The following is an 18,702-nucleotide window of genomic DNA, read 5'->3' as shown; positions in this document are numbered from 1 at the left end:
GTAAATCCTATGGTCTTCCAGAAGTGATCTATATCTGCTCTTTTCTTCTGTTGCAGTGAAAGAGGAGACGTCAGAGGCTTTGTCTGTAGCACGAGGTACGAGACGTTTCAACAGAGATTCCACTACCTACACCGCTGCCCTGTCACCGAAACTACAGAGAACAGAAGCTTTGCCCTTAGACGGTACGACCTGTTCAGCTGTTCCGAGTGTTTTTGCTTGTTAGTGTCTGAGAGTGAATGATATCGATTGAGTGTTTATGCCACAATAAATGCGGCATATATCCAAGCCAGTTCTGATGGGTTGAACTGAAAGTGAATGGAGGACAGGGTTTTCTTTAGGTTGAGTTGGACGCCTCTCTTCATTCTCTCATTAAGTGCACATAATAAAACTCTTAATAATGCTCACAGCCTCCTAATTAAGTCGTCTACATTGTAACTAATTAAGTGTCTGATTTTTATTAGGGTGTGAATGACCTGCCAATTTGGGTTATTTTTCTGCTGCGGTTATAATTTAACAGACATAAGTGCTGTGTGGTCAGCTCTCATTAAATGTCTTGTAGATCAAGCTCATTAAAAAAAGAAAAAAAAAGTATTCTTAGCAGCATTATAAAACTGATCTGTCGTGTTTGCACATGTCTATTGGAAGACCATTATAAACTCTGAGACATGTTACTAGTTCCATCAGATTTATATTCATTCTGAACACAGGAATCCTCCTGCATTTATTTTAGTGGGGGTTTATGTGTTCGTTAAATACTGTAGGTGTGTATACTTGTAGTCTCTAGCGTGTAACTAAAAACTTCTATAAACCTTTGTTTATACACACAACTAGCTTTTCTTTATTATTGCTATTTTATGCAATTTAAAGTAAGCAGAACTATGAAATAGCACAGATGGGAGTATAGGATTTATGTAGTGACCAAAAATGTTCAAATAGCTTATATTTTAGCTTTTTGAAAGCAGTGATAAGGAGCCACAACTTCATTAGGTGCATCCTGGGATGCTGTTTAAACAATAATCATCCATTCAATGATGCGAAGAAAATTTAGGTGCAATTTATATTTGTCAAAACTATGTATTAAATTGTAAAAGTCTTACCACTGTCTCTTTTGATCATTGTTACAAAATATTTCTATTTCTAATAAAAGCTGTTCTTTTGAACTTTCTATTCATCAAAAAATCCTGAAAAATGTATCATGGTTTCCACATAAATACTGTTTTCAACACTGATGATAATAAGAAATGTTACTTGAACATCAAATCAGCACATTAGTATGATTTCTGAAGGATCTTTTGACACTGAAGATTGGAGTAATGGCTGCTGAAAATCAGCTTTGCATTATTTCACTATATTTGTACTGTAATTTTGTAGTCTTGGTGAGCATAAGGAACATATTTATATTTATAATATTATTTCAAACCATATTAACAAATACGATTTTCATGACCTTAAGTATGATCTGCTGTTTAAACAATAATCATCCATTCAATAATGCGAAGGAAATTTAGGTGCAATTTATATTTGTCAAAACTATGTATTAAAGTGATCAAAAGAGACAGTGGTAAGACTTTTACATTGTTACAAAAGATTTCTATTTCTAATAAAAGTTGTTCTTTTGAACTTTCTATTCATCAAAAAATCCTGAAAAATGTATCATGGTTTCCACATAAATACTGTTTTCAACACTGATGATAATAAGAAATGTTACTTGAACATCAAATCAGCACATTAGTATGATTTCTGAAGGATCTTGTGACACTGAAGATTGGAGTAATGGCTGCTGAAAATCAGCTTTGCATTATTTCGCTATATTTGTACTGTAATTTTGTAGTCTTGGTGAGCATAAGGAACATATTTATATTTATAATATTATTTCAAACCATATTAACAAATACGATTTTCATGACCTTAAGTATGATCTAAAACATTTCACTTCATACTACTTCTGTGACAGAAACCATCACCCATGCTGAAAATGGTGCCTCCACAGACCAGCAGTTCTCAGTAGAGTCAATAGACTCAGCCTCCAATTCGGTTGCCCCCCGGCCCCCCGCACTACGGAGCACGTCTGAGTATCACACCCCGACCAGAAGCAGCCCGCACTACCCCCCTCATCCCCCACCCCTCCGCAGGCTCTCCTCCAACCCCTCTGAGCTGGGACCTGCACGCGCACACAGACGAGTGGAAGGTAGGCTATGTAAGAACGCTTTGTTTAGACACCTTCACACACACTATTAATAACATGTGAGACTGCTTGCAGATGACCAGACTTAAATCAGCACTCAGATTTATAGGTAACACTTTATAATAACATTAATTCATAATATTTAAAAAATCTGATCAAAAACTGCTTAACAGATCATTTACATGCACAGTTATAAATGTCAATAACACGTTACGATAGGGTTTTATTTGTTACCATTAGTTCATATGAACTGACTATGAGGATTATACATTTTTACAGAATTAATCTTTGCTACTGTTAGTTACAAATATGATTGTTCATAGTTTGTACTTCAACATTAATAGATACAACTTTTGATTATAGAGCTGTATTCGGAAATATAGAAATTAAGATTATAAATGCTGTAGAAATATAGTTGGTTCTTGTTAATTCATTTGAACTAATGTAGTTAACTAAAGTGAAGAAATTAAACCTTATTTTACAGTGTTACTGAAATGTCATGAAGCTTTGAATTACTAGAATTTTAGTTGGAATTGCATTGTGTTTTTTGATGATTTATTAATGGTAAAGTTATAAAGTTGACTAGACGTTATTTTATTTTTAATGGACCTAGTGCAGCTTTATAAGTAATACTTTGTAATAACTTAATGTATATAATGTTTATACAAGTTCACATATAATGTTTAACAGATCATTATTTCATGCACAGTTAGAAATGTCATTAAGCTTTGAATGACTGGTCTCTATATAAGGTGAAGTATAGTGTTATAGTGTTTTTTTTTTAATGATGACTTAATAATAAAGTTACTAATTCATTGAATCATTTAAAGTCAGTGAGCTTTTAGTGTCTGTGCTTGTTGGCATTCCGCTTGTATTTGAGCCCTGAAAGCAAAACGGTTTTTATTGTTCAACTCCCTCAGAATGCTTTCAGTCTAGCAGCTTGGCTTACGCGCTCAGTGCTGCTCTTCAGAGACTTAGATCTATTTCTATCATGGGATAAACACCCATATCATTTCTGCACAGAGTGCCTATGTGAGGACCAGATGTATTTTCTCTAATCAAATGTCAAGTGGCACAATAGGCTTTGATATGGATTAAAGCCTGTTGGCGGCTCAGGGGGCCATATTTATTTAAATAGCATCTCGGAGTGGAAGTGATGTTTGGGGTTCAGTTTTATTTTCCATTGTAAAAATCCTAGACCTGCACTCCCATTCTGGAAAGCTCATGTTTCAGTTTTCCAAAAAATATATGCGTCAGTTGAGGCAGGCAGAAAAAAGGATGATCATAGATTTAATTACTTTGTGATTATAAAAAAACCTAATATGTCATTGCTGTGTGATGTCACACAGAATCCACGACATTTTGTTGGTTTTTTTGACATCTAGCATGTACTACATTCAGTTGTGGGCTATATTTGATTCTGTCATACTATTCTTATTGTTTCTGCAGTATGTGGTACGTGTATTGTACACAAAATGATCGGAATACCTAGCAGAATATATAGCAGAACATTACAATCTAAAATCGCTCTTTAAAGCATTAAAATAACTAAATTAAAAATAAATAATAAAGAAAATGACTAGATTTTAACTGGTATAAGAAACACATATTAAAGGGTTAGGTCACCCAAAAATGAAGATTAGCCTGTGTTTTACTCACCCTCTAAGCATCCTAGGTGTATGTGACTTTCTTCTTTCAGACGAATCCAATCAGAGTTATATTAAAAATTGTCCTGGCCCCTCCGAGCCTTTCAGTGGGGGTAAGCGGGTGTTGGTTGTCAACAGTTCAGAAGACGTGAAATAAAGTGCGCGCATCCGTAATAAAACGTCCCTCACACGGCTCCCGGGGGTGAATAAAGGCCTCCTGTAGCGAATCCAAATGTAATAAACACTTTTTTTTTCTCACTTCTGCTGACTGTGGTACGCGGAAGGCGTTCAGGCGGATGACGTAGGACGTATGCGTGCACCTCTGAGAAATGCAGAAGCAAAGGAAAACCAATCTCCTCTTGGTTTATATCAAAATCCTCCGGCATTTTTCTTTACAAATCCTTGTTTTGTGCTTCTAATTCGTGAATGGCGTTTTGTTGTGTCTCCGCGTTCGTTACTAATCACGCAACGCCGACGTGCTGCGTCTTCTGCCAGAAGGGCTTCCGTGTATGACAGTCAGCGGAAGTGATAAAAAAAGTGTTTATTACATTTGAAATATGGATATTTATCTTACAAAATGCATGGATTCGCTACAGGAGGCCTTTATTCAGCCCCTGGAGCCATGTGAGGGACATTTGATTATGGATGCGCGCACTTTATTTCACGTCTTCTGAACTGTTGACAACCACCACCCGCTTCCTACATTAGGAAGAATAAATACTGCCCACCACAGTATATCTTAATTTTGTTTCAATATTTTTTTATATCATTAGTATATTCAATTATATTAAAGGGGTCATATAATGCTGCTAAAAAGAACATTATTTCTACTTTATTTACTTTATTATTAATACGCATCGATTTTTACAAAGCTCATCGGTCTGAAAAAGCGAGGTGTGCTCTGATTGGCCAGCTATGTAGTGCGTTGTGATTGGCCGAATACCTCAAGCGTGAGACGGAAATGTTACGCCACTTGCCATATTGTGATGATGCCCTGTCAGGCCGGAGCGATGATTCAAAAACATGAAAACCCATTATAAACGAGGCATTCGTTGCATCCAGTGGGGACATAATTATGGATTATAATGACTTATACTGTCTTTTTACGCGTTGCATTGCATCGCGCCGCGTAAACATAAAACCATGTCTGCATTTGTGATTGGAGAAATGACAAATACCTAGCAGAATATATAGCAGAACATTACAATCTAAAATCGCTCTTTAAAGCATTAAAATAACTAAATTAAAAATAAATAATAAAGAAAATGACTAGATTTTAACTGGTATAAGAAACACATATTAAAGGGTTAGGTCACCCAAAAATGAAGATTAGCCTGTGTTTTACTCACCCTCTAAGCATCCTAGGTGTATGTGACTTTCTTCTTTCAGACGAATCCAATCAGAGTTATATTAAAAATTGTCCTGGCCCCTCCGAGCCTTTCAGTGGGGGTAAGCGGGTGTTGGTTGTCAACAGTTCAGAAGACGTGAAATAAAGTGCGCGCATCCGTAATAAAACGTCCCTCACACGGCTCCCGGGGGTGAATAAAGGCCTCCTGTAGCAAATCCAAATGTAATAAACACTTTTTTTTCTCACTTCTGCTGACTGTGGTACGCGGAAGGCGTTCAGGCGGATGACGTAGGACGTATGCGTGCACCTCTGAGAAATGCAGAAGCAAAGGAAAACCAATCTCCTCTTGGTTTATATCAAAATCCTCCGGCATTTTTCTTTACAAATCCTTGTTTTGTGCTTCTAATTCGTGAATGGCGTTTTGTTGTGTCTCCGCGTTCGTTACTAATCACGCAACGCCGACGTGCTGCGTCTTCTGCCAGAAGGGCTTCCGTGTATGACAGTCAGCGGAAGTGATAAAAAAGTGTTTATTACATTTGAAATATGGATATTTATCTTACAAAATGCATGGATTCGCTACAGGAGGCCTTTATTCAGCCCCTGGAGCCATGTGAGGGACATTTGATTATGGATGCGCGCACTTTATTTCACGTCTTCTGAACTGTTGACAACCACCACCCGCTTCCTACATTAGGAAGAATAAATACTGCCCACCACAGTATATCTTAATTTTGTTTCAATATTTTTTTATATCATTAGTATATTCAATTATATTAAAGGGGTCATATAATGCTGCTAAAAAGAACATTATTTCTACTTTATTTACTTTATTATTAATACGCATCGATTTTTACAAAGCTCATCGGTCTGAAAAAGCGAGGTGTGCTCTGATTGGCCAGCTATGTAGTGCGTTGTGATTGGCCGAATACCTCAAGCGTGAGACGGAAATGTTACGCCACTTGCCATATTGTGATGATGCCCTGTCAGGCCGGAGCGATGATTCAAAAACATGAAAACCCATTATAAACGAGGCATTCGTTGCATCCAGTGGGGACATAATTATGGATTATAATGACTTATACTGTCTTTTTACGCGTTGCATTGCATCGCGCCGCGTAAACATAAAACCATGTCTGCATTTGTGATTGGAGAAATGACAAACAACAAGCCCTACTCTACACTGCCCAAATATAAAATATAAAAACTCTTTAAATATAAAAGACGTACTTACAGTACTTGAGTCAGAACAGCCCACATTGTAGTCTACTCTTCCAGGATCAGGAAACAGTCCTCCATAAAATGTGCTGCACACATCCGAATATTTGGGTTGAACTGCTCTGGAACAGTGTTGTAAATACAACTTAACCACTGATTTCTAGTCGTGTCCATTTTTGGAAGGCCAAACAAAGTAGTTTCGCTTTCACAACGAAACAGCGTCACACACCGCGGCCTAGAGTGAGCAGAGGCCGGGGGCTAGCGTAAGGAACGGCAGGAGGGTTGGAGTGAGCAGAGGCGGTAGGCTTGAGAACGGCGCGGCTGGCGATTTCGACAAAGGAGCGTTCGGAAGGACGTGTGGCGACTCCGGGCTGGACTCCGCTTCATCCACGATGAAAGCCGATCCGGCGATCGACAGCGCAAAGTTGTAGTATTTCCTCGTGCGACTAGCACGAATCAGCTCTAGGGATGACGAAGCAGATATCGTCCTCTTTTGGGAGACCAAACAAAGTAGTTTTGCTTTCACAACGAAGCACACAGCATCTTTATAACTTGGCGGAGGAAACGACAAAACTACAGCGAGAATAAAAGTTACGCCTTCTTTCTTTGCGTGAACATTTGGGCGGCATTATGCAAATCTTCCCACATAGCGACGTAGATATGTGGCGGCGTGTTAGAACGAGCCGTTTTAGGTAGGCGTGGCTGACTCTTCACTTTTATAAAGAATATCTCTTTGGATTTGAGACTTTAGTCTTTGCAACTTTACAGATCTTCTTTATGCACCAAGAGTTTGTAACACTCCAAAGAGAAAGGAAAAATTGAAAATCGCATCATATGACCCCTTTAAATCTTATTAAAAAAATGTTTTTCCCTTGTTTTGTCTGGAAAAAAATCCTACCTTTTATGTAGTCCAATCAAATTATGAGTGAAAAAATTGACCTGGTCATTCTGTTATTCTTTGCATATAGAAAATGTACATGCTGTGCACAGTATACATACTAGATACCCCAGAATGCTGCTTTGAACAGAGCCATGCATTTTGTCATGATTATGTATTGCTGTGCCCCCTAGTGGCAATTATTATTATACAGATTCATCTGAATTTGTAAGTAAGCCTTTTTGTAGTTACCAAATTTAGGTACCAAACAACTGCACTCCATTTTTTATTTTCTATTATTGTGGTATTATTTTGATATCTTACTGATATTTATATATATCTTAACTTGTGTTGTTTTCTAGCTGCTAGCTCAACCACTGGGCCTGATCATCAAACAGCAGAGAAGGATCCGACCAAAACGTCTAGTAAGAGTCCGTCATCCTGGAGTATAGAGGAAGTGATGCAATTTGTGCACGATGCTGATCCACAAGCACTGGGCCCACACGCAGAGCTCTTCAGGAAACACGTGAGATACGATTTTCTGGATTTCTTGATGTTTTGCAGTTGTTGTTGTTTTTTTTTTTTTTTTTATTGTAGGTTTTCAGAACAAGATTTCCAAGTAGATTTTATAATGGATTGATTGCTTTTCTTTTTCCACAGGAGATTGATGGCAAGGCCTTGATGCTTTTACGGAGTGACATGATCATGAAGTACATGGGGCTGAAGCTGGGTCCTGCACTTAAACTTTGCCATCACATTGAGAGACTCAAACAGACAAAATAGTAGCTGGAATCTTCTGAGCAAAAACAGAGGATCCACCAGAGGGCAAAAGGAAAGCACAGGTTCACTCGATTTCAGAGTCGACATCACAAACTTCACTCAAGATAAATGGATATTTATTACCCGTGACACTGATGGTCAAAGGTCCAACATGCTGACCTACTTCACCTGTACTCCATTCCCGCTTGTTTAAACGGTGGGGAAAAACTGATCAGCCAAATATTTTTGTTTTTGTGGCAAAAACAAATGCAAAATTTAACATCACCAGACTGACTTTTCAAAGCTACCTAACTTTGCATGGACATTGTGTACAACTATGTACAAGAATGTTCACTGGCTCTCATCTAGAAACAAATTCAGTGTAAAACTGCAGCTACAGACCTCAGTACCTCAGCGATACAATGCTCTGCATATACAGACAATGGTAGAGAAAGCTGAATCCCAAAGGATTTCATTGTGTTATGTATTGTTTCTGGTACTGTATACATGCACAGATAGCTTGACAAATGTTCACTTCCACTGTATTTTACCCTCCGTTTAAGTCTGATTAAGATCCATTTGAAATACACTTTGGACATTGACTATGAAGGGTTTTGGTGCCGGTTAATTATTTCACCATTTGGCATAGTGTTTAATTAGTTATTTAATTTTTTTCCTGTGACATTGGAATGGAAACACACAATCGTATTTCAAAATGTCCTGCTGTTTCATAAAGTAACTGAGAAAAAATAAAAATGTTTTTAAGTGATGTAAACCAAAAATGGTTTTGTTATGGTCCACAAAAGGCACCAGTTTTAAAAGCACAAACTTTTAGTTCTGACTGTTAGTGAAAACGCCATGACTATTGCTGTTTAACTCAAGATAATTACTCAGGACACTTGTACAATAAGTTTTCATTTATATCATATTTTGTAAAAACAGTCATCATGTCTTTTCCCTCTAAAAACTGACTATATTAATGACCACACCAGCACTTCAGGTGACACCCATGAAGTGGACATAGTGTCACATGATCCTGAAATTCAGAGGTTTATCTGCATGGTGAATGATGATGATGTACGGAGCAATCCCATGTTTTTTTTTAATGCGTGTATCATACGAATGTGTATTTAGTTCAGTATTCTATCCTTCAGTGCATTTTTTTTAATTCTTATTTAATAGGTAGAAACTGCTTTTTTTTAGCACATTGTGTCTGTTTATATCTTTTATAATGGATTTTGTGACTTGGGGGATGGAGCATTTTTGTTATGATACACATTTATATACATAATTTTTTAGCTCCTTTTAGATACACTGTATTTACCTTGCTCTTATACTCAGGTTGGAATATTTTGTATTTACTTATTTGAATGCTTTTCTACAATTTGAATAAATAATTTCATTTATAAAGTTGTCATTTTCACCATATTTTCAGTGGAAAGGTATTGCCTCATTAAATATGCTTTGCTTAAAAGAACTTGACCATTTCATTTGGGTTTAGATTTGACATTTTTATAGTATATATTTTACTTATATATATATATCATGTCATTTTATTAATGTGATGTTTCCCGTCATTTTATTTATATCATATATTATTAATAAATTTAGGGATGCACGATATATCGGCCACCATATCGGTATCGGCCCATATCGGCTCATTTTTTCTGTTATCGGTATCGGCCTGATAAGAAAATTTGGCCGATATCTTAAAGCCGATAAATAATGCATTATTTCCTTCAGAGACACTTCAGATGCGCGCTGTTCGTTTGCAGCCTTTTGTGCAATTGTACATTGTAATATTGTGTTTATTTGATGTATATCTGATTTATCTCATATAGAATGCGTTTGGTTAAGTTAAAAGAGCGCTTCAGTTTACCGGTGATCATCTTTAGCTCAGCACACGCAGCTCAAACAGCAGTGCACAACATTAATAACTATGATTGGGAATGTCGTGTATATAACATTCTAATGAGAACATTATTATAATAAAACGTTGTGAATTCTTTGGGTTTAGTTGCCGTGTTTCAGCGCGTTGTTATGGGAAGAGCGCATCCACAACAGGATCACACAGTCTGACTATAGCACGCAATAACTGCATCATTTTGTACATATATAAGTTGTAATATTATGTTTATGTTGTATTAATATTAATCTCAGGATGCATTTCCTTGAATTAAATAAGCTGCCAGCAAAACGCTTCAGTTTACCATGTTCATTCAGCTCTTCAGCTTCAGCACGCGCAGCTCAACGGCTGCTATTTAAAACAGTGGTATTAATTTGTTACTTTTTCAAAATCATTGATATATTATTAATAACAACAACCACTTGTATTTTTCTCTTATTATTTTCATCAACAATATGGTTTAGTAATTAAAATAATTTAATTATTGTCCGTGCAGAGGCTATTCCGTTTTATTGATCTATGGCGCATTCATTTTGATTCTTTACAAGTGTAATGATGTCCAGTGACTTGTTTGCATTATTTATGCATAATTTCATTTATTTGTAAGACTTTTTTTATGACTAAATTTGGTAATGGGAGAGTAAAAATATTTTTAAAACGTACACCGTTCAAACTAGGCTGCTTATGTTGAAGTGTTCGGGATGTGGCTTTTAATGATGAGACCTTTTTTGTAATCAGGCTCTCAAAAAGTATATAACAATTTGGATATAGATTTATCGGCCAACATATCGGTTATCGGCTTTCAAAAATAAAGAACAATCGGTTATCGGTATCGGCCAAAATTTTCATATCGGTGCATCCCTAAAAAAAAATCAACAGACTGCTTTTTTCCCTTAATAGTTTAAGATCTAAACTTTAAGACTATCATCAAATGAATAAGCCACTTTAATAATTCTTATCTCAGTTGTAATTGAATTTTTGCTAATATCAAAGAGAAAACAGCATCATTATTCCATTTACTTGCCCTGTTGCATCCACCACTCTGCGACTGCCCTCTCCACTCATTCTCAAGAACACTTGCTCTCAGTTTCTCTTTTCCCACAGCTCAACTGCTCTTTCAACTCTTTTCTTCCTTTCTTCTTCCTGCTCTCACATTCTGTCTCTCTCCTCCTCGCCCTCCTCAGGAGGAATAATAGTGTGTGTTCTTATTGAAATGAGGTGCAATTGCTCTCAGCCTGAGCTAATTTTGTCCTCATGTATAAAGCATTTCATGAAATATTTACCACTTTGATAAACATGAAATATTCATCTATTATAAATGTTCCTTTTCACCTTAATTTTGTGATTTGTCATGCAAAGACCTCTGAGACAATAAGAAAATTACATCATTAGAAAGGCAGAATTGTGCTTCACAGTCTTGACCAATCAGATATTTTGCTGATGCTTTGATTGTTCATGCTATTTATGCATTATAATAGGCTTTTTTTAAATAATCTTTTCTACTGTCGATAGACAGCAGGGTGACTAATGGTTGATATTTCACAAATGTGCATTTGAATGATATAGGACAATTTAATATTAGAAAATGTGATATGCACACAATTAAATAAATTACATTGAAATATTTATTTGCACAATATTTAATCAAAATGACCTTTAAAAATCATAATAATTGTTAAAACAGAGTACACAGTCTTATCAAAACCTTAGCAGATCTTGTAGGCTTGAAAGTGTTAAGATCTTCCCAGAAGGCCTCTGTCATTGGTCGGTTAGTATTATTTTCCCCAGGCATCTCACATAAAAAAAACGAGCCAGTGAATCAATTAATTTTTTCTGTGCTTTTCTCTGCAGAGGGTGTTTATGTGCCAAGATGTTCTCCTTTCACAGCCCAGCACTTAGAAATAGGGAGAACAGAGAAAAAGAAGACTGCAGTTTCCCTTTAACCAAGCCAGATTCAAAGTGAACACTGAATGGAATTAGTGGAGGGAGAGAGAGAAAAAAGCTGAAGGAGGGAGATTACCATGCCAGAAAAGAGAGAAATGTTATATGGAGGACAGTCTACTTTCAAGGGTTTGTAACTGATCCTGTCATCTTCGATTCACATTCAGTATCCTGGTTGTAAGATGATACATTTTCTCAGGAGAGTCATGTTGGTGCAGGTGTAATGGGAGCACAATGGTAAAAGCCTAAGAACACCAAGGCTGCATCATTAAAAATATAGTAAAAATAGTAATGTTGTGAAATTTTATTACAATTTAAAATAACTGTCTGTATTCTATTTTAATATATTTTAAAATGTAATTTATTCCTGTGAAGGCTAAACTGAATTCTCAGCATCATTACTCCTAATATGCAAATCATTTAATTATTGTCCGTGCAGAGGCTATTCCGTTTTATTGATCTATGGCGCATTCATTTTGATTCTTTACACGTGTAATGATGTCCAGTGACTTGTTTGCATTATTTATGCATGATTTTATTTATTTGTAAGACTTTTTTATGACTAAATTTGGTAATGGGAGAGTAAAAATATTTTTAAAACGTACACCGTTCAAACTAGGCTGCTTATGTTGAAGTGTTTGGGATGTGGCTTTTAATGATGAGACCTTTTTTGTAATCAGGCTCTCAAAAAGTATATAACAATTTGGATATAGATTTATCGGCCAACATATCGGTTATCGCCTTTCAAAAATAAAGAATAATCGGTTAACGGTATCGGCCAAAATTTTCATATCGGTGCATCCCTAAATAAATTATATCATTATTGTTATTGCATATGATTTTTGTAATGTTTTATTTGTTAGGGACAGATAAAATAAACATAGATGAAAATGAAACAACAGTCATCCCATGCATGTACCATAGTGCTTGTAGCCGAAGCTAATTTGCAACACTTGTCCCTAGGGATTTCCTTGTACTGGTAGCTACAGGTTTCAGTTTAACTTTGAGAATCATATAATAATCTATATTATGATGAAAGATTAATACGCCTTTGTTGCCTTGCAGGAAAAAACAAATCAGTATCTGCAATCACGAAAACTAAATTCATCATTGATCAATTTCAACTATTTTCAGGGCAGAAAATAAGCCAGATGTTGTTTCTTATATGGAGGAGTGTCTCGATACGTGTTTTAGGACCTGTCCCTTTTGAAATGTACACTTCTATTGTTTAAGATCTGTCTCTTTGGTTCACTACAAAGAGGGTGAGTTGTGGACAGTCTCCTAGAACTGCCCTGTACCACAGTATCCTGGCTCCTGTCTGGTTTCTTTGGTGAGTTTATCATGTAGTCCCATGAGAAACCACTTCGTTTGTCACTTAAAGGGGCAGGAACGGTCTCTGTGGGCGACACAATGACTTTGACTGTTTGAGTTGGGCACACAATCTTGCCATTGTAGTCCACATACTTTGAACGTGTGATGTTATTTCTATTTCCTTCATGTATTGTCCATGTGTTTCGTCCATTTTGAAGTCTACAATTTGAGCTTACCACAGACAGATCCAGTGCGGAGTTTGGTGAAGCAGATAACACGCGTAACTGTTTAGTTTGGTTTGCCTTGAGTGAGAGGTCAACCACCTCGTCCTGAGACATTGATGGTGTATGTGGAAATATGGGGCAGGCCATGCTGTTGGTACAGCAAGAGGTAGTAGGCAAAGTCTGTGTGCTTTTGTCGATCGTAGATCCAGTTTTGGAGGTTTTGGTGAAAGTTTTTGAGTCTAAACTCTGAGGGATTTGGACAGGCATTGGGAAGGGTATGGGTAACAGCACTGGTAATGAAAGCAAAAATGGATAAGGGACCAACAAGTTTGCTGGTGGGATCAGTGAGATCATTGGTGTGCTAGTGGGCTGAACAATTGAATGTGGCAAGAAATTCCAATTTAAAGGGCCTGGTTTTTCTCGACCAGTCATTTCATACTCTGCCGAAGCACATTTGCTCAGAGATGGTATTAGATCTTACAAACATGTTGCAGTTCCAGGGCTTTAAAACACTGGTGCATCTGTGTGGTAAAGCAAAGCTTCTGGTTGACACAAAAGCAGGTTTTCAAGCAAAGCGCTTGTCTGAATATTGACAAATGGACAAGAGCGTAAAGAAGGTTGAAGTTGGGAGTTTATATGCTGATTCAGGGCCAGTGGCATGAAGACTGTGCTTGAAGCAGGCAAAATCAAGGGAGATAACCCTGCCTCGCCAACCTGGGGTGGCGAACCCCCAGCTAACTGAAGATGAACAGGCAGTACAACAGGCCTATTTTCAAGAAAGACAGACTGCAGCAAAGATGTGGCCACTTTGAGAGCGAGATTCACTGAGTATTCATTAGAAGGATTAAATTCAGGTGAAGTTTTTCTTGTTTGTTCTTTGGAATTGAGATTAGAACAGTCTGGTCCATTGTCGTATGGTATTTCTGTGTTGGTCTGATGCTTTTTTACCTCTTTTGTTTGGTCCGTCATCGTAGATTCTTAAGACCTGAAGGTTCTACTTAAAGAAATGTCATATTTCAAAAGTCCTTGTGGTTGAGCTCTATAGGTTCCTGAAAAAAAAGACATTTGACATCAAAATAATGTTTTTGTGTTCTATGTTCATGGATGAATTCAACGAGTGACTTGCAAATAGGATATGTCTCAGAACAATATAAACAGCCAAACTATTTTAGATTCTGCTTATTGATTTACAAGGAATCTCAAGAACAACAAAGAAATTTGCTTCGCTGAGTGAAAAATGTTTCCAAGATATTGTCTCCCTCCCATACTAACTCACCCGGAGGTCAAGCAGGGCAGACAGTTAATCCATAATAAATAAATCCCTTTAGGATGCACAAAAAAGGAATGAACATTTCATACAGCCATCTTACTGAAACAACCTACAGATCTGCAGACAAAAATGTATATTATAAAATTGAGTTTGAGAATTGGGGAACCAATTTATTGGAAAAAATATAAAGCAATCTCTCACAGAAGCAATCAAATGTTTCCAGAGGATTTTGGAATAGTTCAATTTAGTCATTTATTCATTTTCAGTATACTTAGTTATTTACCTCCAGTGAGCTGCTGAGTCAGTCTTTGAGTCAATGAATTGAACTCAACTCACTCGTGAACTAATGGTTCAGATCATCAGATGGGTTTGGAGAAAGGAAAGGGTGAGGATTTGAGAAAATTAGTACATTTTCAATTCTGTCTGAACTATCTCTTTAAAGGCAGCTCTGTGGATCCCGGAAAGCTATTCTGAACCTCAAGGTTTTTACAACCCTGACCGCAAATACTATAACAAGAGTGTGCAGTAAATTCTGTGCAACTGCAGCCCTGATACATGTTTTTTCAACTCCAATTTTCCCTCTTGTGAGCATTATACAGTTTCCATGCTGGAAACAGGCTCATTCCCTCTCCTCAAATGCTGTCTCCAGTGGAAGAGGTGAAGCCCAGGGTAATAGGCCCATATGTCACTGCTTTGAGGAAAGCTGCAATATTTTATTGGCTGAAGAGTCTGCAGTGCATTTTCTGTCTGAACTATCTCTTTAAAGGCAGCTCTGTGGATCCCGGAAAGCTATTCTGAACCTCAAGGTTTTACAACCCTGACCGCAAATACTATAACAAGAGTGTGCAGTAAATTCTGTGCAACTGCAGCCCTGATACATGTTTTTTCAACTCCAATTTTCCCTCTTGTGAGCATTATACAGTTTCCATGCTGGAAACAGGCTCATTCCCTCTCCTCAAATGCTGTCTCCAGTGGAAGAGGTGAAGCCCAGGGTAATAGGCCCATATGTCACTGCTTTGAGGAAAGCTGCAATATTTTATTGGCTGAAGAGTCTGCAGTGCATTTGTCTCTGGAGAACACATACACATTCACACATATAAAACAGGTAACAGTTTGGCCAAGTTTCACCACATTAATGTAATGCGTAAATCAAGCTGATGATAGCTCAAACTGTGTATCACTTTTCTGCTAAATCAATATTTTTGGACTTGCTGTATGGGATATTTTCACTCCAGTCAACTGGGAAGTTAAAGTAAAAACCATGCTAATGAGATACAATATTCCATCCAATATTATGTGAAACAGAAGGTTCTTTTATAACCAATAAACATTTATTTTATAATTATTTATAATTTATACTTTCTCAGTGCCGCCACAACACTGAATCTACAGCGCCGTTCCATTACAAAAATATTAAGGAACCACAGAAGGCTCTTTTATAATCATTAAACATTTATTTCTAATTATTTCTAATTATTATTAATACTTACTACTCTGCAACACGGCGACTGAATCCATAGAGCGAAACAGACAGCGCGACCGGCGACGTTCCATGGCAAAACGAAGGGGCCGCTACTTTTTAGTGAATCATAAACAGACAACGCAAACAGTGAAGTCCAATTCCCAAATGAACAATTTTAACGAGACAGATCTTTTTAGTGAATCAAAAACATACAAGTCTGACTCCCGAACAAATGACTAATGAGTCAATTATTTTTAGTGAATCACTTTCGACAAAAACTTTCTTTAAAAATCATATAATACAATTATATAATAAAATCGTTATCCATCGCTGTTTGTTTAAACCTTTGTAAAATAAACGCCATTAAAATGCTTGCCAAGAACTAAATAAACTAAACGAACAAACTAGGATCTCGAGCAGAGAAATTACGGTACTGGCTGCATGGCAATGGTTAAACTGTAGAGACAATATCTTATAAATGCCAAAACCATAAGACTATTTCGGACATTTTATGTGCTTGTTAATAAAGAATAACAATTTGGTCCCTCAGTAAATTCTTTTTGCCACCTTGAAGAATTCTCAGTTACTTAAAGTGTAGATAGACGGCCGGGAAGTAAGAAAACACACAGTCAAATGTTTTATATACCTCATTACTATTATAAATAGCACTGCAGGAAATGTATAAATACAGATTAAATGTTCAAATTGTATTCATAAATTTAATGCAATCCAATTCTGTTCGTTCTTTCATACATTCTTGGAATAAATGTGGGTATTAGCTTAACATTGGGGAGAATTTATTTATGTTTTGGGAAACATTTTATAGCATCTCTTTCCAGATAAAAATCAATATGTTTAGCATTAATATAAATGACTCATATTGAGCAGATGTTAGAGGCTGCTTTGACAAGTATACAGATGCAAAAGCCTTCTCAAACCAGATTAATTTAATCTACCGAGATGTAACATAAGACAGATAAATACATCAGGGATATACAGCAAAAGTCTAAAACCTTTTCTTTTCAAATCAGCAATTTGAGTAAAAAAATGTAACTGGAAAATTTACAATAATTTCAGAATGTCTTAGTATTTGGTTTACTTTCAGGTTAAACATTGTTTATGTCCAGGTTGTAAATAAAGGTTTGCATGCTAAAGCAAGCAAATAAATAAATACATTTAAAAATATATATTTTATATATATCCATTAATCTAGAGATGAGAAGGTTGTATGTATGAGTGTTTGCAGGCTGGTGGTGGTATAGAAGCTTTTTTCATCTGTATGTTTGTGTATAAACAGCTACAGTGAATTCCAACGTTTGTGCCATAATGGCTTCCATACACTTCAGCCTCAGTCAACCACAAACCCAGCACGACTATAAGCCACTTCACTCAAACCACTGAGATGAACACCCCAATTGTAGTCCAAAACATTCACTCCAAAAAAAAACAAAAAAGAAAGCCAACCCTTACCGTGATTGGGTGATATTTTGAGAAATATATATTTTTATATCTTTATATATAATATGTCTGATATAATATATGCAAGCAAATAGAATGACACATCACAAAAGATCATCTAATCTCATTTAGTCATTAGACAATACATTGATTATTAGTTAGAAAAAAACTCACCTTCAAGTTCAAATATATTGATAAGGTATGCATGCTTTGTATCTGTTTAAACCTTTTTGACTTTGACTTTAGATTTTCAACAGTCTGTAAGGCAAGTTAAAGAGATTAAGATAAAACTAAATACATTTTAAACGTCTTTTATATGCTCCAATTTACAATTATCCATAAATAGTGAGGGAAAAAACACTCTTACCTTTTTTCTTAGTTTGGCAGTTCAGGTGCTGTTTTAATCCATTTTATAAGTGTTGTCAAATTAATGTAATATAGCATTGCTCAATTGCTTTTTAAAAGTTCACCATCACTGGAAACAGCATCGTCCTGCAGAACAGTCAGTTCAGTCTGTCTGATAGCTTCAGAACTGAGAGAGAGAACTGCCTGATGCAGTAAGTTCACTTTAGAACAGCCCCTTCTGTGCTGCTCTGTCATCTGAATCAACTATTGTAGATGGAGGTTGTCTAGTTCAACTTTATTGACTTGATTTTAATGCAGAATAATTCAAATTCCCATTAAACATTTCAAGTGAGAAGATACAAATAAACATGTTCTAATTTAGTTCAATAGTGCATAGTTTTTAAAATTGGTGGACAGGGCTTTTCTTTTAATGAATTAGCAATCAAAGGAAAAAGGAGTTTGTCAGAAGTGATGGTGGTATGTTGCCTCATGTCATCTCTGGTCTCCTGCTTCTGAAAGACCCATTGTCCCACATTCAGCCTCAAAGACTGCCATGACCTTCAACAATGCTGTGCACTAACCTCTGGGGCCAGAGGGTCCACCTCTGACTAACAGCCTCCAGCCTTATCTTGTCTGGTGCTTAATCACTTATCAATGGCTCCTGTCTAATCTCTAATGGAAAGTTCAATCAAAAAGCCTCACGGATCATGGGAGCTTTGTTCACTTTGTCACAGTGACATCTCACTTTTTAAAAT

The 18,702-nt window shown here is 36.5% G+C and overlaps 1 protein-coding gene across 1 annotated transcript in view; it reads left to right on the top strand.

Annotated features, from left to right (window-relative positions):
• Positions 1-9,334, top strand: part of LOC107556262 (polycomb protein SCMH1-like) — a 33,430-nt gene extending 24,096 nt beyond the window's left edge. The window contains exons 10-12 of the mRNA XM_016239332.1: positions 1,955-2,197; positions 7,634-7,797; positions 7,932-9,334. Of these exons, the coding sequence (XP_016094818.1) occupies positions 1,955-2,197; positions 7,634-7,797; positions 7,932-8,054 (530 nt within the window). The 3' untranslated portion in view covers positions 8,055-9,334. The remainder of the gene's footprint in view (positions 1-1,954; positions 2,198-7,633; positions 7,798-7,931) is intronic.
• Positions 9,335-18,702: the final 9,368 nt, after the last annotated feature.

Source organism: Sinocyclocheilus grahami, unplaced genomic scaffold (genome assembly GCF_001515645.1).
Source record: "Sinocyclocheilus grahami isolate Dianchi unplaced genomic scaffold, SAMN03320097.WGS_v1.1 scaffold20.1, whole genome shotgun sequence".
NCBI classification, from domain to species: Eukaryota; Metazoa; Chordata; class Actinopteri; order Cypriniformes; family Cyprinidae; genus Sinocyclocheilus; species Sinocyclocheilus grahami.
The sequence above is the reverse complement of the archived record's forward strand: the minus strand, read 5'-3'. Positions and strand labels throughout refer to the sequence as shown.